The sequence below is a fragment of the Camelina sativa genome, chromosome 11 (genome assembly GCF_000633955.1).
Source record: "Camelina sativa cultivar DH55 chromosome 11, Cs, whole genome shotgun sequence".
Classification (NCBI taxonomy): Eukaryota; Viridiplantae; Streptophyta; class Magnoliopsida; order Brassicales; family Brassicaceae; genus Camelina; species Camelina sativa.
Window position 1 is genome coordinate 3003467 of NC_025695.1, and position 20656 is coordinate 3024122.

The window sequence follows — 20656 nt, forward strand, 5'->3', positions numbered from 1 at the left end:
TTTTTTTTTTTTTTTTTTTTTTTTTTTAACGAAACATGCAAAGTCGTGTTTATGTAACAAGATTTGAGGCAATGGCGTCAAACGTAACTCCCTCTTATATTGTTAAATTTTCGGGCCTCAATTCAAAGACAAACATTTAGTAAGTATAACGGTCAATATTTCTGTTTTATTTTTATAATGAATTAAATTAGAATTGCAATTAACTTGATAATAAAATTATATTTTAAAATGAAAATAAATCACTATTTCCGTCTTCGACCCCAAAACTCAAGGCCAACCCTGGCCACATGCCGTGGTAGTTTTAACTGAAGCACGTTAAAAACATAATCTATAAGACAAAATGACAACACCTAAAAAGACAAAACAGTAAAAACATCTATAGGAATACACATATGCTGCTACCATAAGAGATAAGTCATGATGTTTCCCTTGGACCACCTTTGCAACTTTCTTACCTTTTTTAATCTCTTATATCTCTTTATACATATAATACCACCACCTAAGATAAGGTTGGGAGATCATCTATTACGTAAATGTATACCCCTAAATCTAATGTACAATTGGGAAATTGGTTTGGGGGATCGTGACGTTCCTAGCTATGTTTTCAGAGATTTAAAGTAAGAAAACCAGTCAATTACAAACAAATTAAATAATCGATAAATTAGTCACAAAATAGTGATGGATAAACAAATGCAGAATATGTTATTGTTGATGTATGAAATCGACGATATAAGTAATACGAATATTTTTAGAGATAAATCGGAATTGGTCCTTTTATTAACGTAGAATTCAAAAGAAGAGTTTACAAAAAAACGCAATCAAAGCTCTAAGCGCAGTTACTACGAATATAAATGCTCTTTTTCCTCTGATTGCCAAGATTTCGGATCTCCAGTTCTGACAACGACCTCTGGTATTTATAGTGAGCCAATGACCTAGGGCTTTTTCTGTCACTCCGTAAAAATGACAATTTTGGTCGTGCGGCCAGATGGGACAGATCCATAACTTCATGCCCTAAATCTCTTAGGAATCTTCTGTTTAGGCTCCAGAAATGTTGGGGCAAAGCCCATATCCAACGGTCATCATTAAATTTTGCAAGAAAAAAAAATCTGCTAGTGTAAAGATTTATGACCATCTACGTTACTAACTTATGGTGATGGTGGACATTCTGTAATCGCTTATCCTAATAAACTGTTAAAAACCGGTACTATCATTACTCGTTAGTTACGATAAGACTGGATACATCATACATTATATCATATGAAAGAATAAGAGAATCAACCTAGTAGTAGTAATCCAGTGTTTTATGAAAACATAAATTAGTTTATTTACATCATAGTTTTATACTATTAACCATACATAAATTTTAATTAAAAATGTACGATATTTTAATACGTTTAATTATCAAAAAAAGAATGGTTCAAATATTTTAATATACAAGTCGATTAAGACAAGGATGATTAGGACTTAAGAAAACATAGGTGGCTCCCTAACGCATGGGCCGTAGTTCCCAAGACCAGTGCATATGGGATTGTTTAAGACAAAACCATGTTTGCTTTAAATAATCAATTCAATTTTTGATTATGACTATCTTTTCTTTTTCTTTTTGTCAAGCGATTATGACTATCTAACTTTCGAAGTTTTGTGACTAAACCAATCCCATCGTCTATGGAAAATATATTTTGTGAAATTCGTCTTCACATAATACCTTACTCGTGTTCAAGATGATATTTCGATTATTTATCTGCCTAAGAACATCAACTTCTCATCATCTATAATCAGAAAAATAGCTAAACCTCTTAATACTAAAATAGCTTACTGACATCTTAATACTAAAATATTAATATTCTAATTTTCAGAAACTCACCGATGAGAATCTTACTGTCTGTGAATCAATATTTTTTTTCATGCACATTTGAGTATACTTTTACTATTGACGATAGTTTTTCGTTTTTAGTTTTATATTTCAGTCAAAGATTGTATATATCGGGAATGAGTAGAAAAGTGTACTGCCGTATCTTAGAATAATAGTCTGAAGATTTTCTTTCACTCAAGAGTGTGCAGATCTGATTAATATAACACTGCCAAATCTTAGATATCTACGAAATTTATCGTCTAAGTTATATGCACTAGATAATCAAATTCTAAGTGTTTATTTGTAGGAATAATGTGATAGCATAATTATATATAAATGAGTGTTAATTTCACACATGTTTTAATTTGAACATATATCAAGATTTTTATGGATATTTGAAACAAATTTTTCATTTTTTTTATTTAATATGCCTTACTTTACATGATATCACACAACTACGTTTAAAATGCAATTTTTTTTCCTATATCCACGTTGTTTAATCAAAAAAATTGTAATATTTGGCTATGTAAATAAACTAACCCTTTGTCAAACATGCATTTTGGTTTACTCTTTCTTACAATATATGGTTACAATGAGACATCACTTGAAAGTATTATCAGTGTTAGTTACCTCCTTACCTCACTTCTAAGAAAAGTGGTTTACAAAAAAACCCAACTTTTCTCATCTAGTTATATATATCTCATGGGAAAAGTGCAGTCACGCTCTTGGTGGGAGAAGTCAGGTTCTTGGTTATTGAGAAAAAGCCAGACTATACTTACAGGGTTTCTAGACTGATCTTAGGGTTATTATTTTAGAATTTCAAATATTAAAAGTATATATGTTAAGATTTATATTCATTTTTTATTTTGAAACATTATATTTTTTATGCAAATCGAATTTCAATTGTAAACTCATCATAGTGAGCTTTGTAGCAAGTGAAAGTAAATAGTGATCGTTTCCTAGTGGTTAAAATTTGGATCCAAATTTAAACCCTTTTCTGAACCTATTTTTTGGCGATCAATTTAAATNAAAAAAAAAAAAAAAAAAAAAAAAAAAAAAAAAAAAAAAAAAGTTCCATTGCAAATGAGTATTTCCGTTTTATCAAACGTCGGCAGCATAAGTGCATAAATGTACTTGAGACCCAATTCGGCATCATGCTGCTAAGGGAACTCGCTTCAAATGGTGACTCAGACCTGTTTTCATTTTTTTGTGTGTCCTAAGAAGCGTTTTTAATTCAGAAAGAAAAATATATTTGTTTAATTATAAAAGAAAAAGAGAAGGCTGAGAATTAACTGCAACCAACCGTTGGAAAAGAAAAACGATCAGAAACGCAGAAATTAATAAATGAAAAAAAGAGAGAAGAGAAGTGAATACAGTATGAGGGAGATGCACATGGCTGTCTGCAATAAAAAGGAAAAAGAAATTTTGTCTGAAAGTGTCACAGGCCACTCTCTCTCGAACCACATTTTAACAACACTCCAAACACTCTTCTTCTGCTTTGTACTCTTCAGTACCATTACTCTTTCCAAAGTCCGTGATTTACGCTCTTCGATGACACCTCTCAACACAGAGAGAGAAGACATGTGTGCGTTTTTTTCTTCTGCCATTCAATTTTGGGAGTTTGATAACTGTATTTCTATTATATAAAAAATTGAGCACTACTGACTGTATATAGTAGTTAAAGAAAACATTACTTTTGATAGAAGAATCTTTTTTTTTTTCATATTAATTTCCTTCTTTGGGAAAAATCGGATTTAGGAGAATATTTTTCCATATAAATTTTCTATTTTTGTGCAACACACTAGGTCGATCAAGCTAATTGCATTACCGTTAAAGATATTTGCAATATCAAAGCACAAACGAACTGGGAGCTATATCAAATCCCACCGTCCCCGTCAGCTCCTTGCAATCCCAATTCGGCGGCCAGTTACATCTCATGTCTACTTCATTTACGAAATCCTCGTAATTCAGATACTCAAGATGGAATCGATATATTCAGCATATATAATTAGTTTATAAATCTTTTAGTGAAATGATTCAGCTTAGCATAAAGATGTAGAAGATAAATTATTCTCATTATCTTTGGAGATAAAAGTAACGGATTTAGAACGGTTGTTATCACTTATAGCGTATACATTATTGAGTTTAGAAATATATATATATATATATATTAGTGACTGTTTTTGCTTGCCGATAATTTTTGTTCAAGTAGTCACATACGTGTTTGAGAAGTGAATATTAAAAATTTAAAACTAAGAAGAGGGAATAGCAAATAAAAAGGATATAATATTTTTATGATGTATCTTGGTAAGGACCAGGAGATCAGAAGGGGCCACAATGTCACAGAGAGGACCAACAATGAAATTAAATCCTCCGCTGGCCTTTACCATTTTGGCTCCCACCTTCTCCTTCCACACACATATGCACATGTCTTCGTGTCTCTCTCTCTATCTCTCTACCCACACATATATGTAGAAACACATATAGACGTACAAAATCTTTATTTATAAATATATAGTCCTCACCTCCTCAATATCCACCCACCTCCTTCTCCATAACTCTCTCTCTCTCTATCTCCAAACACAACCAAAAGCTTTCATCTCTCAAGAAACCAAAACAAATGGCTATAATTAAAAAAACTTCAAAAGTCACACAAACAGCAATGCTGAAGCAGATTCTGAAGAGATGCTCAAGCTTAGGGAAGAAGAACGGAGGAGGGTACGATGAAGATTGCCTTCCACTCGATGTACCAAAGGGTCACTTCCCTGTCTATGTCGGAGAGAACAGAAGCAGATACATTGTCCCAATCTCCTTCTTGACTCATCCTGAGTTCCAATCTCTCTTACGACGAGCCGAGGAAGAATTTGGGTTCGATCACGACATGGGTCTCACCATTCCATGTGATGAACTCGCGTTTCAAACCCTAACCTCCATGATCCGATGATATTTTAAGTTACATCATTTGAAGAATAAGCAGAAGAAGATGGTTAAAAAGAAGAAGAAAAAGCGCATCTCTTCTCTTTTCTAAGTAATTTTTTTTCCTCTATTTTAAAACCCATCTAGGGTTTTTTTTACGAGTTAATTGATTCGTCTAACAAGAGAGAGAAAAACCCATATGAGATATAGATTCTATGGGGTTAGATCTGTAAAGAAAAGTTTGTAATGTTTTCCTCACAGATCTTGATTCTGTGAGAGAAGTTATTCAATGCAAGAAAAAGTATTCCTCCATTTGTTTCTAATATTTTCTATTGATTCTTGTGCAATGTTTTTTGTCATTTACCTCCTACAAAAAATTAGGTATTTTCAGAGACACGTTAAGCACTAAAAAAAAAAGGGTAATCAACTTTGGACTTAACTTGGTGGTAAAACCTAATCAATAAAATTAATTTAAGACTAAAATTCTCTGTAATAGCTATATCATTAGTGTTCTTAAAGAAGGAAGATTTTATGCAAATCCTATCAATGGTTACATTACCTTTTGAAAGTGCATGCTTGAACATGGGTATGTCAGAGAATGTGGGGTACTTTATATCTCGTACGGAACCAGATAAGGCGTTTTCTACATACTTTTGGAGAAAAATGGTTACTAAGATAAGATCTATTTAGTTCGGAACGTTCGGCATATTCTTGTCACCGGGCGTTCATGTTTAACGGGTGGGTGCTTGGGACGAAAATTAGGCCACCAAATCACCAATATTTTAAAGAAGTTTTAATATGTGCAGGGGGCCTAAGCGCTAATTCAATAGTATTTTTATTCAGATAAGAAACCTGCACATATAGTCACAGTAACTATATAACAACTAGTGTCTCACCAATATTATTTATTACTGTTCACTACTTTGACTGCATAATGCACGTTTTATAGTATTATGATACTGACCGCACTAAGCACCTAACAGTAAATGTATATAAGTACTAGTTTCTCACCATTATTATATACTGTTAATTAAATGTTAATACTCTGATTGTAAATTGTCAAGCATGTTTTGGCATCTGCAATTGTCCTTTTCAGCTTATTTATATCAACTGTACGTACACTCTTTATTTTTAACGTAACATTAGGGGATTTTCGAATTTTTAATAACTATGCTCTCTTACCACAGTATACCAGTACGATTTGCAAATTGTAACTAAATTATCAATCAAAAATAATAAGTATCAAATGCTAGTCTCTTCTAAAGCTTCTTTGGGATACATCTCTTATACCAAAACTTCTAACTAATTCTGTTGTTATATATTACCATATGTACTAGTGAAAGCTGATTCATTACTCAACCAAAAAGGCGCTGACTTCTTTTTATCAACTAGATATATAAAAGCTACAGATTTGAAATATTAAATCCATTTTTTAAAATATCTACTTATTAATAATATAATATTATATAAGCATTATAATACTATAAAGGAAAGAAGACATAAGATAATTACCCATTTATATAAAACATACAACGGTATAAAGCAAAGAAAATGACTCATGCATGGTGGTAATGGAAGTAGTTGTATATTAAAAGAAGACTTTACAAATAATATTTGAGCTGTTGCCAAATATTGCGTCTCTTAATCATTCTTTAGAGTCAGCATTATATATGTATAGATGTATATACATGAACTGCATGCGCAATCAAACGTTTCCTTCTTCTACGGCTTTTCTCTGTTCCGTACAATTATTTAAAGCTGTAATCAAAACATTTAGGCCTCCCCATGCCCCCAAATATTAAATCGTTATAACGACTGTACAATTCTTTGTTTGGATCTCTGTTGAATAGACGTTAATTTCGAATTTTGATGCACGATTTATCAAGCATTTCAAGCTCCGTTGGTTTTAACAACTTAATTAATGCACAAATATGCTGATTAATTTAATAGAAAATTTAAGAACAACAAACAAGATTCTAAAACCAAGGTTTAATTAGTCGTTTCTACGTAAATGGAGTTGTCTTGTAAATTTAAACAAAAATTATTATTTTCCAAGCGTATAGTAAATCAATTAATTTGCTAATCGATCGATATAGTGTTATACTTCTTTAAGTCCATTAGAAAACTCGATACGTGAATTACTTGATGACTACATTCATTTAGAAAGTTAGTCGGATAATAAAAACCGAGATCATCTTTTGTTTTTTTGTTTAAAAAAAAAGAAAAAACTTATTATACGTACACTCCGTCACAAAACGATAGCAATGCAAACATAATAAGTGTTTATTTATAAGGTTTAGATTACATTAATTAGTTGCAAGTTGTAATTAACAAAGCAACAAATGTAATCTGTTAATTAATAATTTAGCAGACAGTATGATCTCTCGTAAGCACTTTTCCAAAAGTAAAAGCATGATAATTTTTTAGAAGGATTGTGACGACACATACTAAGCAACGAACGACTTACAGCAAATAGTGTCTTACTTTTAGTAGGTTACGAAACGTCGGAGTTCAACTTGTTCAGGAAATAGTAACTCCCTTAATGTAACTATCGACTTTTAATTCGGTTTGGATCTATTGATTAAAAGAGTTAGGTCCATACAGTAAACTTAATTGTCGGTTCAACTTGTTAGGTCTCTACTATTTTTTATTTAATTGATGCAGATTCTAATATTAATCTCCGATGTTTAGATTTTCATTTTTGTCTGGCCTTGACCGATTTCTAGGCTTTGAGAAAAAAATCAGGATCTGGTTTAATCCGATCCAGATTTTACGAATGTTGGCAGGACCAGAACAGTTCTACTCATAAACCCTCGAAAAATGATTTCTTCGTATGATCGTTAACTAAAGTCTAATAATGATAAAACAGTCAATAGTAAAATCATTTTGTTAGTGCTTTGATGAATACTCACGCAAAAGCAAATATGATTTACCAAGATTTTCTTGTCTAGTAAAAGCACAATATCAATCTGTCAACTATTTTTTTATGATCAATATTATTTGGTTGATATCTGTGATTACTCGGAGATTCAAACACTCTTTTCTAATGAAACAAAAAGGTCATTATGAAGAAACAGTCTTTAAAGAAATCGCTTTTAGATCATTGAAAATGTTAAAACTTCACAAAATAATGAGCTTATGCAAAGAAAAATGTTACAACTTCTTGGGGATATGCCGGGAGATCATGGGATTCATTCCGGCTACTTGCCCTAAATCATTTGTATTAAACATAATCAATTAGTAAACATAAACACATATCATCGATCGTCACAAAAAGATGCATGCATGTATCAATCCACAACGACAAACGTATTCGATATGATCTTAATTTGTACGTAGATATATATATTTGGTATCGTGTAAATATTCTCTTAATTAGATCCTACTAAAGCCATATATGTATGTTTATTTTCTTAGAAGGTGGGGAAAATCCAAGTGGGAAGATTATCTAACTGTTAAATCAGGCGTGGGATGATTTGGTGGAGGTACACGTACACCGTACCAATGAAATTAGATAACGTTGGTTTCATTGTTTGGTCAATTAAGTTTGAGAGAGAGGGAGAGACTCTCAAATCTTAATACATTAGAACATTTATAAATTAATATTAGGTAAATTAATAATTTTTTCGGTATCAAGATAAAACTAGTATAATTTTAGACATAATTCGATAGTATAATAAGATAATAATTTTTTAAAAAAATCTTTTGTAAATATATGGTCCCACTAATAGTATAAATTAATAATTATATAAAGTTATCTAAATATATGTATATATATACATATCAATTTTTATTAGAATTCATTTTTAATATTTTTATTATATAAAAATCTTTGAGTGTTATATTTAAAATATGATAATTATAATTTTTTCTTGTAATTGATTTTATAAAAATATTAGTTATAACGATTAAATCTTTTTTTTTTTATTTTTTCTCAAATTAGGAAAGCCTCTATAAATTAATAATTATTAATTTTTCTCCATTAATTTATCGAAAAATTAAAACATTTATAAATTAATAGTTTTTCATGATCCCAACATTATTAATTTATAGAGGTTTTACTATGTGGGAAATAATTTAGAGACCTCCTTTTTCACAAGTAAAAAGTGCCTTCAGAATCTTACATAAATTATTGATCTTCTAAAACTTAAATGACCAAAGATATCACTTTATTTTATTTATTATTTTTACAAAATTACACTAGTATATTTAAACATTATTTATGGTATGTTTAATAATTTCATAAAAAATTGCATAGAAATCTAGAAAACATGAATTTATGTAAGAAATGGAAAAAGTTGAAGACATTTGTTTGTGTGTATTGCCATTTGCCAGTATGATGTTAATAAAAAAAAAAATCGATTTCCTCATATACTCAACAAATATCACGATATCTTAGCATATATGTCATGCGTTGTATCAATAACTTATCATGTGGTAGATATAATATCATTGTTTGTATTCAATGTTTTTTTTTTTTAATTTCTAAGATTACTTACTCTGTTACTCTCATATCAATTCGGATGTTTACTGTTTTGTTTAAATCTGTAATGTTACTCTACGATAATTCTGAAAATTTAGTATAATCATAGTACGTAGCCGTAACTTGCAAAATTATATTACGTCGTAATCATTTTAACCGAAAAATTCGGCAACAAGAACTACATTATATGGACGAACCGTTTTTTAAACCAAATAAGAAAATAAAAACTTAGCAATAGAAATTTTATTATTATTATTATTATTATTATTCCTCAGTTATAAAATCCAGAAAGCTGAATATACAATTTTTGAAAATAGCCAAAAAGATAAATACAAATAATAATAATCTCATGACCAAAATCAAAAATATAAAAAAACTGAGGGCTCCTCTCTCCAAAAAAAAAAAAAAAACTTGAACAATCTTCATTCAAATCTGGGATGACGACGACGACGATGACACTGGCGATAACCAAAAAAAACAATCAAGCCCTAATGTTTTTGCCATCTCCTTTCCCAAAACAAAAGTAAAAAAAAAAAAAAAAAAAAAAAAAAAAACTCTAATTAGAGATTAAACAAAAAAAAATTAAATCTCTAACCAAAGCATCATCATAGATTTTTTTCAAATAATTAGCACACAGATTTTTCAGCAATCCCAGGAAGCAACGGACGAGATTCAACGCTCTTAGCTAATCCGACGTGACTACATCTCCGGAGATCCTCTATCGTCGCCGGACTCAGAATACCACCACATCCACCAGATGACTCAGAACGTATCACAGTCTCGATTATATCCTCGAACAATGACTCATCGCAAGGTATAGCCAACGGACCAACGTTGGAGAATCCGTACTCTTCCTCAGCCTCAGCTAGGAGACGTCTGAAGATGGGATGGTTGAGATGTTTGGCGCGAACAACGTATCTCCGATGATTATCGCCGACGGTTACAGCAACGTGACCAGGAGGTACATCGGAAACAGGAGGATCGTTGTTGTTGTTGTTGTTGAATGATCCGATGTGAGCTTTCTTCTGCCATTGTTTAAGCATCTGACGGATCCTTACAACACTACCGATCTTGTTGTTCTTCCCCATTTGATTGAGATTGATTCCTGTGGCTGCCTGCTACTTGTTTTTTTTTTTTTTTGGCTCCTCCACCACCCAGAAAAAAAATGAAGGAAACACAAAAAAATGTTGGAGAGAATGACGAAAAAAAAAAAAAAAGGTTAGAGAGAAAACATAATTTTTCAGGTTAGGCGTTGCTTTCTTCCAAATTTTGGGATTAATACGGCAAGCAAGGGAATATTGAGGGGAGCGTTGTGGTATTTAAAGTGATGATGATGCTACATAGGTTTTTGATTTATCATTAATTATGCCCCTTTAAAACTTTTGCAATATTACGAAATTACTCTTTACCTATTTATGGTTTTTTTTTTTAATCTTTTAATTAAATTGTTCTTATCTTTGTTTATCTTCTTGTAAAAAAAAATATATCAATACTATATGAAACTATATAAATTCTTTACCAATTAATTTTTTATGGTCAACAACAGCAACAGCAATTCAAATAGGTTTGGGTGTGTGTGTGTTTTTATTTGGGTAAGGGTATTATTAAATTGATGCAGATAACAAAATAAAGTTTTTTGATAGAAAAAAAAAGTAAATAAATTTTGATTCTGTTTTGTACTTACTAAGATCTTCTTCTGTTTTTAATAATCTCTATAATTATCTTTTGTTTTTTTGTGAGTTTCTTAAAATTTGACGATAAAAAAATTACAGAAAAAAAAAATTGAAGATAAAAAGGCTTTTCTTTCACGACCCTTATAGAAAAAGCCCATATGGCTTTTGATTTTGGGGAGTTAGAGGCTTTGTTTTCCCCCGAACAAATATCCGACCCGCTTCATTTTCTTTGATGTGTAACCCGACCCGATTCATTTTGAATTTGCGCAATTTGAGGTTCTCTCTCTATTTTCTAAGCCACAGAAAAATAAATACATAACACTTTAGATACAGTGGCGGGACCTACCTAGAGTGAAANTTTTTTTTTTTTTTTTTTTTTTTGTCAACAAAATAAATACGATTCTTTGCTAAAAAAAGATCAAATTGCGAATTACGAAAAAAGAATTAAAGACGAAGCAACCAAATATATAAAAGATTCGAAGATTGAAAGGGTGAGGCGGTCACCACACTGACGACGTGTGCTATACATACATACACTCATTTTACTCACAAAAAAAAAAAACCCTTTCCCCAAATTGAACCCATCAACAAAAAAAAAAAAACGAATTTATCAGAAAGAAGAAAAAAAAAAACCTAAAAGAGCAAACTTTAATTTTTGTTTCCGCCACAAACCTCAAAAATCCTCAATCATCATCATCAGTCATCAACATCCATGGCGGCCACCTCTAGCATCTCTTCTTCCCTCTCTCTCAATGCTAAACCCAATAAACTCTCTAACAATTCCAACAACAACAAGTCTCACCGTTTCCTCCGTACTACTCCCTTCCTTAAACCCTCTTCCTCCTTCTCTCCTCTATCCTCTTCTTCTCCCTCGCTTCCGCTTAAGGTTTCTTCAAACCCTCTTACCCCTTTGGCGGCAGACAACGATGACTACGACGAGAAGCCTCGGGAGGAGTGCGGAGTTGTCGGAATCTACGGCGACTCTGAAGCTTCACGTCTCTGTTACTTAGCTCTCCACGCGCTTCAGCATCGTGGTCAAGAAGGTGCTGGTATTGTTACCGTTAGCAAAGACAAGGTTCTTCAGACCATTACTGGTGTTGGTCTTGTCTCCGAGGTTTTCAGCGAGTCCAAACTCGACCAGTTACCAGGAGACATCGCCATCGGTCATGTCAGGTACTCCACCGCTGGCTCTTCCATGCTCAAAAACGTTCAGCCTTTCGTCGCTGGTTATCGATTTGGCTCTGTTGGTGTTGCTCACAATGGCAATCTTGTTAATTACACGAAATTGAGAGCTGATTTAGAAGAGAACGGTTCCATTTTCAACACTAGCTCTGATACTGAGGTTGTGCTTCATTTGATTGCCATCTCCAAAGCTAGACCCTTTTTCATGAGAATCGTTGATGCTTGTGAGAAGCTTCAAGGTGCGTATTCTATGGTCTTTGTTACCGAGGATAAGCTTGTTGCTGTTCGTGACCCTCATGGGTTTAGGCCTTTAGTTATGGGTAGGAGAAGTAATGGAGCTGTTGTGTTTGCTTCCGAGACTTGTGCGCTTGATTTGATTGAAGCTACTTATGAGAGAGAGGTTTATCCTGGTGAGGTTTTGGTTGTTGACAAAGACGGTGTCAAGTGTCAGTGTCTTATGCCTCACCCTGAGCCTAAGCAATGCATTTTCGAACACATTTACTTCTCCTTGCCTAATTCGATTGTCTTTGGTCGGTCTGTGTATGAGTCTAGGCATGTGTTTGGTGAGATATTAGCTACTGAGTCACCTGTTGATTGCGATGTGGTGATCGCTGTGCCTGACTCTGGCGTTGTGGCTGCTCTTGGTTACGCTGCTAAAGCTGGTGTAGCGTTTCAGCAAGGTTTGATTAGGTCTCATTACGTTGGAAGGACGTTCATTGAGCCGTCTCAGAAGATCAGAGACTTTGGTGTGAAGCTGAAGCTATCACCAGTCCGAGGAGTTTTAGAAGGGAAAAGAGTCGTTGTTGTGGATGATTCGATCGTTAGAGGAACAACTTCGTCCAAGATTGTGCGTTTACTGAGAGAAGCGGGAGCTAAAGAGGTTCACATGAGGATCGCGAGTCCACCTATCATCGCATCTTGTTACTACGGAGTGGACACACCTAGCTCAAACGAGTTGATATCGAATAGGATGAGTGTTGATGAAATCAGGGATTACATAGGATGTGACTCCCTTGCGTTCTTGTCGTTTGAGACGTTGAAGAAACACTTGGGGGAAGATTCTAGAAGCTTCTGCTACGCGTGCTTCACCGGGGACTATCCTGTTAAGCCCACTGAGGATAAAGTGAAGCGAGGAGGAGATTTTATAGATGATGGTCTCGTTGGAGGAATCCACAACATTGAAGGTGGTTGGGTTCGGTAGATAAGCTGATGTGATGGGAGTTCTGATTCTGCATTTATGAATACAATTTTGGGTACTAATGGAGAGTTATATGATGACGAAAAAAAATCAAATCTTGTTGAATTTTGTGATCCATTCGACCTTAATTGCAGCCACATTTTACTGTTTTATTCACTATTCAGTCTTGGATGGATAAAAGTGTTGTTCTTGTCTGAATCTTTCTTTGTTTTCATTGCAACTTACTACTACAAAGCAGAGAGACCTCTGTATACTAAAAAAATTTGATTCGGTTATCGATTTGGTTTATTTCGGTTTAATTGTCAAATCGGATCGGTTTCGTGGATTCAGCTCTTCCACGTTACAGTCGATTATGTGAAAATTACGATAATACCCTCATCTCTACTGGATATTGTTTGTTCTTGTTTCGTTTACTTCCTCAAAACACAGAACAGAAGAGATTTAAAGGATCAATTGTGATGATGGCTAACTTGCTTCACACCAATCAATCTCACTTCTTATTCTTCAATCATCATCCGCCAATCTCCACCGTTCATTCAAAGTCGCAGTCTTTTCACTTCCCGCAATCAATGGCTCCGGTTAACAGCCTCCGTACGAATCTCTCCGTTCGCCGGAGTGTACGGTGTATGGCGAACCCGAGGCGAGTGAAGATGGTGGCTAAGCAGATAATGAGGGAACTTTCCGATATGCTTCTCACTGACACGGTTTTACAGCACGCCGTGTTGCCTGAAGCTGCTCTTGGAGCTGACCGCTACCTCTCTTCTCTTACCACCATCAGTGATGTTGAGGTCTCTAATGATTTGCAGGTCAGAAACCCTCCTAATTGGAATTCCCTGTGTATGAAATTTTGCATCTTTAGAAACCCTTGCAACCAAAATAGTATGCCCTTAAACTTGATTTATGATTGGTGATGATGATAAGACTTTGCTGTTGTGAGTTTTTGCCTTTTTGTGTGTGTTTATTTGAGAGGGTTGCTTATAGAGATGTTACAAGCTGGAAAAAATGGTTTCTTTTGGGGTTATACTTATAGGTGGTCAAAGTATATGTATCCGTGTTTGGTGATGATAGAGGGAAAGATGTTGCAATTGCGGGGTTGAAATCAAAAGCTAAGTACGTTAGGAGTGAGCTTGGGAAACGAATGAAGTTGAGATTGACGCCTGAGGTCAGATTTATTGAGGATGAATCCATGGAAAGAGGAAGCAGGGTAAGGCTTCTCATATATCTTTTCACGAAAAAACAAACTATATTCAAGCATTTTTTATGCATACTTTGGTCCGATGATTCATGTGCGTTTTATTCTTATCACCATGTTTGTTGTCAGACACTGATCTAGAGATTGTTTTCAGGTGATTGCAATACTGGACAAAATAAAAGCTGAGAAAGGAAGCGGTGATGGTGTAAACGAACCATCTGATTCAGCAGAGGATAATCAAGATTGGGAAGTGGATGACCCTGACGAAGACATCATCTATGTAAAGTAATGGGTCTGAAGCAGTTTAAGCACCAAGCACGAGTGCGTATCCCTCTGATGTAACGCTCCATGGTGAGTCATCTTATTTATGTTCTCAACTTATCTTGGAGCTAAAGCTTGTTAGGTGGTTTAGGAGAGATCATTCATCTTAGTATATGCCCGAAAATTCATCGTTACATTCCTTTAAACAAAAGATGAGCTAGATAGCCTGTGCATGCCAGTCTTGTAGAGTGTAGACAGAAAGCATTGCTGATGAAAACAAGTATCTGACAGAAACAAGCGTTATCCTTTTCCATGTTTTGTGTGAAGTTTTTGGACGATATTAAAAGGCGGAATGGAGAACGGAGAAGATGAATACCGATGACAGTTACTTCTTATAAAACTCATCTATGGAGCCTGAAAGCTTCTTTGGTCCGTTACTCAAGATATCTCCTACAAAATGTTATTTTGGATTAGTCAGTGTAACGGTCTAGGCATAAGCTCTCTTGTTTCTGTAATTCGTTGTAATGTCCTCTTTGTTTGGTGTCATCTTAGGTGTTCTGACGACAATTCTCAGATAACAACTAATTAGAAAGTATGTGAGAATTTTGAAATACATACCACAATGATGTGAGAAAGTAATTGAACAAACAAAGAGTTCTACAGTAACTCAAAAAGTATCAAAGAGAGAGAAAGAAAGATATGGTTGACATCTTATAGGAATAAGCTACGCAGTTTTGGGCTTACAGTTTGATTTAAGCTACAGTAACATATTGGGCTTACAGTTTGATTTAAGCTACGGAGACCCATGCCCAAAAAAATGGTTGACAGGAATAAGAACACATTGGACTTACAGTTTGATTTAAGCTACACATGGGCTTACAGTTTGATTTACAATGTGTTCTTAGAGGAATAAGAACACATTGTAATTTTTTACTGTGCAATAGCTTTGAAACGATCGCTTGTCTTATTTTGATTGATTGAAATTAATGTTGGGAGTGATCTTGTGGGATCCAATGATGTTAAAAAATACTTGAATTGCAATTAGGTATAGGAGCAGCTTACGGAACCGCCAAAAGTGGAGTTGGTGTGGCGTCAATGGGAGTTATGAGACCAGAGTTGATTTAACGTCAATGAGAGTGGATAGTCCCCGGTGAAGCACGCGTAGCAGAAGCTTCTAGAATCTTCCCCCAAGTGTTTCTTCAACGTCTCAAACGACAAGAACGCAAGGGAGTCACATCCTATGTAATCCCTGATTTCATCAACACTCATCCTATTCGATATTAACTCGTTTGAGCTAGGTGGGTGTGTCCACTTCGTAGTAACAAGATGCGATGATAGGAGGACTCGCGATCCTCATGTGAACTTCTTTAGCGCCAGCTTCTCTCAGTAAACGAACAATCTTGGACGAAGTTGTTCCTCTAACGATCGAGTCATCCACAACAACAACTCTTTTCCCTTCTAAAACTGTTGTTTCGGAAGCAAAACCGCATATTGTCATCTCTTTTTCCTCTTCCGATGTAGGATTTATATTGTTTGATTATGTGATAAAGAGCTTTGAGGAGTTTGGTATTATTATTTTTTTTTTGTATTCTTGTATTTGTCCCGAGAAAGTTAAATACATTTTATTTGTATAGAAGTTTCAAGTTTGCTTTGTGAAATCATCTCGTGTCTTTTATGAAATTAGTCTGCGAATGTGTCTTGCTCGCTCTGGTGTAACTTGTGTTCCAATCTTCTATTTCGTTAAACTGAGTATTATGATTAGGTGGTGAGAAAACGCCATTTCATGAAATTTCGTGACATAAATTTTCTTTAATGGTTGATTTTTTTGAGTGTTAAATTTCATAAATTTCTGCGAATTCCAAACAAAACGATTTGTTTTTTTTCATATAAACTAGAGATTTTGGATCAAGGATTAGAGTGACGGTGACCCCTAAAGAAAATTATGTGTTTAACAGTTTCACAATCGTCATTAAGAATGAAATTGTTAGAGAGACCTGGATTAACGAATACAATTCGACCACCATTTATTTTGCTTTAAGATTTTTTTTTTTTCTCAATTTAACCTTTTCAGTTAAGGGCCACATCCAATTGATATCACAATCTGTAAACTGTAAAGGGGATAATCAAATAAATATCTAACCTTTTTTGAGACCGTCCTAAACTAAGAAACCAAACAGTTTTGTTTTTTCTTACTATACAATACAAGATTGAGATGAAGTTCAAACCTTCGTAATATAGACACCACCGTCCACTATTTTACGTTACTAAAAAGTTTGTCCTAACGACTCGATCGGTACTTAAAGTTTATAGATCAACAATATGTGCCAGTGCCACAACGAGTGCGCGACACTATCTATGCTTTAATTAAGGGATGATAATAATACTAGACGATTTACAATTAAGTATTTATTTTCGAGAAATTACACTTTGGTTCATGTGTAAACTGTCTAGGAGAGAGAGACGATAATATCCAGCTGGATGAGATACAACATTAACTTCAGTGATATGGAAGATCTTACCCGTTCTAGAATTTTTCAACGGTTAGCTTTGATATCAACTTTTATGTCGACATTTAATATATAAAATACTACTACAGTTTACACATATATTATTTTATAAACGTGCTTAATTGTTTCTATGGACATAAACAACCACTACAGCTGTCCATATTGTAAGGATTGTTTTCTTGTTTTTTCTAACGTCAATCACAAAATTGGTGTTATTTCACTTTCATAAAATCTTTATAAACATATATGTAATTTCTTCACTGCCGTATTTTTCGAACAAACAAAAAAAATAACAAACCATACATAATCGCCAAAACCACCTACGAAAATTTCATTTATAATTGGATAATTTCTTTGTAGGTTTGATTGTTGCTGAACAAATTTTTTTTTTTTAAAGGAATAAGATATCGTTTAGAAAATGAACAATTCACTAGTTCTCAATAAAATTTTAACATCAGTTTGTATTGTGACATGGTTTGATTGTTGGATGTGTCCATCTCTTTTTTTGCCAACCGATGGTTATCTTTTGTTTTTTTTTTTTTTGACAGACCCCAACCCGATAGTTATTAACTTACCGTTAAGTTGTCGATAAATTAAACAACAGATATTAGTTTGGAATCCGTTTTAATACTTTACTTACTAACATAGTAAACTCATTCAACGAAATTAGCAACACCACCTAGCTATCTGAGTAGTGATAACACAAGTAAGAGAATAGAAAAACTCAATTATGAGCCATTAATTCCAACATATCAATCAATTATTCAGCCGCTTCCCCGCCCAAATCCTAATAATTGAAAAGATTTAACAAGTCAGATTCAACCATATGAAACTTATGTGTGGTGTATTGTCCCATCCTCTCATTACTCACAACCCATTTTGTCCACGACGTTGTTCAAGACGCGGCGAAACCTAATCCCTAAAACATTAAAGTCTCAAATAATAAAGGACAACCACGCACTGGCTTTCATTTATTGTGTCGAATTACTATAGATTCATTAGAACTTGTACCACACCATTCATCATTCTGCATAAAACGAATATGCTACAAATACCATATTATTCTTTTAAAATAAGAATTTTATTTTTCCTTTATTAAACGCAAATAAATGTGTATGTGAAAATTACATTTAGAGATTTGAGGCCGTAGTCATATATATAACCGTAACTAACATTGAGCAAACGATACACGGCAAATGTAACGTTGTTTGGTTTTTGACGTGGCAAAATTGATTCATGAGTGTATCAAATTAAATGATTATAACATTCCGAAAAATGGACAGTTGTTTAAATATGGTAAAGAAAATACTCCATATTACAAATAGAAAAAAGTTAGTAATTTTAACTAACCGCGTTGAATACGGCACGTTGTTAGAATATCAAAGTCGTTGCATAGCCTTAATTTGACCATCACAACCACATGATAGATAATGAATTCTCCAAATCACACGCCAGGTAATTAATAAGAGCGTCATGTAATAACGAGCTACGTTTATACAGTACGTTGGCCGATGAGATTAGGGTTCACGATGGCAATTAATACTATATTAATATAGCTAGTGGTACCATGCACTATGGCTCAATACGATCATTAATATTGAGGAATTGCGGATAGTTTATTTTTGTATATATCTTTTGAAGGAAAAGAGGAATAGAATATAGTGTGAAAGATGAAGTTGAAAGAGCACTATTTACGATAGCCAATAGACGGACCATAGTGTTCGTGTGCCGTCCGCGTTCAAACAACGTCCGTTTACCGCCGTCAACGCGTTTTCCTTTCCATATTCTATTGCATATTCATTCCACTTCTTCATCTTCTTCGATTCTTTTGATAATTGTTTTGCATATTCCACTTTGTTATTGTTATTACTTATTACTTATTAGTATTTACTAAGTTTAATCGATATGTTTATTTTTCTCTTTGCTAGTACAACAGTGTCAAGTAGTACTCAATTTGTTTGTCCAAAAGTATATTTACAATTTAGTGTCGTATCTTCTCGACAACTCAATTTTTTTTTATGAATTGTGTCTACATAGATAGCTCAATGCATCAAGCTTCTGTTCGAAACTATTTAACTCATAATTGTGCTATAATATTATTCAAAAATATTAAAAACTTCACCCTTTTTGAATCGGGTTTGAGAAATCGACCAGATACACGATGTTAATCTCTGAAAAGACTATATATATATATATATATATATATATATATATATATGGAGAAAGAAAAACATGTTATGAAATAGAGATGTCACGAAACGTAGTTAATTACATGCTTCCAAAATCCAACAAAACTATGGCCCTCTTCGTAAATTATCTTCGCATTTAAATACTATGATAACACCCAAGGAAAAACAAGAACAAACCAATATGTTTATTATCGTACGTGGCAAAATTTTCTTCCGTTGGACCGGAAAAAAAAAATCATCATACGTACGTACAACGTCTCCACCATTGGGATATCCTTACGGATCCGATTGCGTCACACGATATTTAGATATAGAGACCATAACACTCGCACGTGTAAGGGCGACCGGCGCCATCTAACGATTTTAAAGCTTTTAACCTAAAAAAGGCAAAAGAAGAAGCAGAGACGAAACATCATATAAACTCACAACCGCTCGCCCCCACGTAAGACCGCCACGCGGCGCCTCGTAGCCGAGTGTTCGTGACCAAAAGCAGAATCTTATTCTTAATTTCAACCAGATAGCGTAATCACTATATTAAATTATTAATGTCTATGTTTCTTCTTCTTTTTTTCCTCTCCCTATATTACCTTTTTACATTATTTTATCAGCAACAAAAGAACACTTTTACTATTGTTAACAGTGGCGGAGGCAACGTACAAAGAGGGGTGTCACTTGACACCCATGACATTTATATATTTTGTTAATTATAGGGTAAATTTCCTAAATAATTACATGTTTTGGTTTAAAATATTCATAATGACACCCATGTTATATTTTCTTGGTAATGAAACACCAATGTTATATGATCTATTCTTCTCTTTGACACAATGCATATTTATTTTGCCACTTAACCATAATGATCTTTCCATTTTTGTTGACTAAAAATTTCTATAATATCTCCTTATTGTAAAAAAAAATCTGAAATATGCATTTATATATCATTTGTTTCTTCTTTTTTTACACACTTCTTGATTTAATTAATATTCATATATATATATGACACCTGTAAGCAAAGTTGCTGGCTCCGCCACTGATTGTTAACATGGAAATTTGTCGCCAGGATAAAAAACAAAAAACAAAAGTTAATGGAAATTACTCTTAATAGATAAAAACCACTGTCATTAGAGACAAAAGCCAAGAGACTGTATAATTTTTTTTTTTTTTTTTTTTTTTTTTTTTTTTTTTTTTTTTTTTTTTTTTTTT

The 20656-nt window shown here is 33.6% G+C and overlaps 4 protein-coding genes across 5 annotated transcripts; 3 read left to right on the forward strand and 1 right to left on the reverse strand.

Annotated features, from left to right (window-relative positions):
* LOC104721315 (auxin-induced protein 15A-like) lies at positions 4342-5080 on the forward strand. Its single transcript, XM_010439265.2, has one exon. It carries the CDS (start codon positions 4473-4475, stop codon positions 4794-4796), a length of 324 nt encoding a protein of 107 aa, XP_010437567.1. The 5' UTR covers positions 4342-4472; the 3' UTR covers positions 4797-5080.
* On the reverse strand, positions 9487-10590 carry LOC104721316 (auxin-responsive protein SAUR40-like). Its single transcript, XM_010439266.2, has 2 exons — positions 9847-10590; positions 9487-9758 (listed from the first exon to the last, which is right to left on the reverse strand). The coding sequence occupies exon 1, from the start codon at positions 10337-10339 to the stop codon at positions 9878-9880; it is 462 nt and encodes a 153-aa protein (XP_010437568.1). The 5' UTR covers positions 10340-10590; the 3' UTR covers positions 9487-9758; positions 9847-9877.
* Positions 11495-13579, forward strand: LOC104721317 (amidophosphoribosyltransferase 2, chloroplastic-like). The gene has a single exon (XM_010439267.2). It carries the CDS (start codon positions 11637-11639, stop codon positions 13305-13307), a length of 1671 nt encoding a protein of 556 aa, XP_010437569.1. The 5' UTR covers positions 11495-11636; the 3' UTR covers positions 13308-13579.
* On the forward strand, positions 13706-15377 carry LOC104721318 (probable ribosome-binding factor A, chloroplastic). Of its 2 annotated transcripts, none has more exons than XM_010439269.1 (4): positions 13706-14110; positions 14335-14508; positions 14651-14847; positions 15056-15377. In XM_010439269.1, exons 1-3 carry the CDS (start codon positions 13763-13765, stop codon positions 14783-14785), a joined length of 657 nt encoding a protein of 218 aa, XP_010437571.1. In that variant the 5' UTR covers positions 13706-13762; the 3' UTR covers positions 14786-14847; positions 15056-15377. The 2 variants fall into 2 exon arrangements, with proteins under 2 accessions (XP_010437571.1, XP_010437570.1); XM_010439268.2 differs by having other exon boundaries at positions 15085-15377.

Coding starts and splice junctions, on each gene's coding strand:
- LOC104721318 (XM_010439269.1), top strand. CDS start 13,763: ATGATGGCTAACTTGCTTCACACCAATCAATCTCACTTCTTATTCTTC. Junction 14,111..14,334: donor AGGTCTCTAATGATTTGCAG/GTCAGAAACCCT, acceptor TTATACTTATAG/GTGGTCAAAGTATATGTATC. Junction 14,509..14,650: donor CCATGGAAAGAGGAAGCAGG/GTAAGGCTTCTC, acceptor GATTGTTTTCAG/GTGATTGCAATACTGGACAA.
- LOC104721316 (XM_010439266.2), bottom strand. CDS start 10,339: ATGGGGAAGAACAACAAGATCGGTAGTGTTGTAAGGATCCGTCAGATG.
- LOC104721315 (XM_010439265.2), top strand. CDS start 4,473: ATGGCTATAATTAAAAAAACTTCAAAAGTCACACAAACAGCAATGCTG.
- LOC104721317 (XM_010439267.2), top strand. CDS start 11,637: ATGGCGGCCACCTCTAGCATCTCTTCTTCCCTCTCTCTCAATGCTAAA.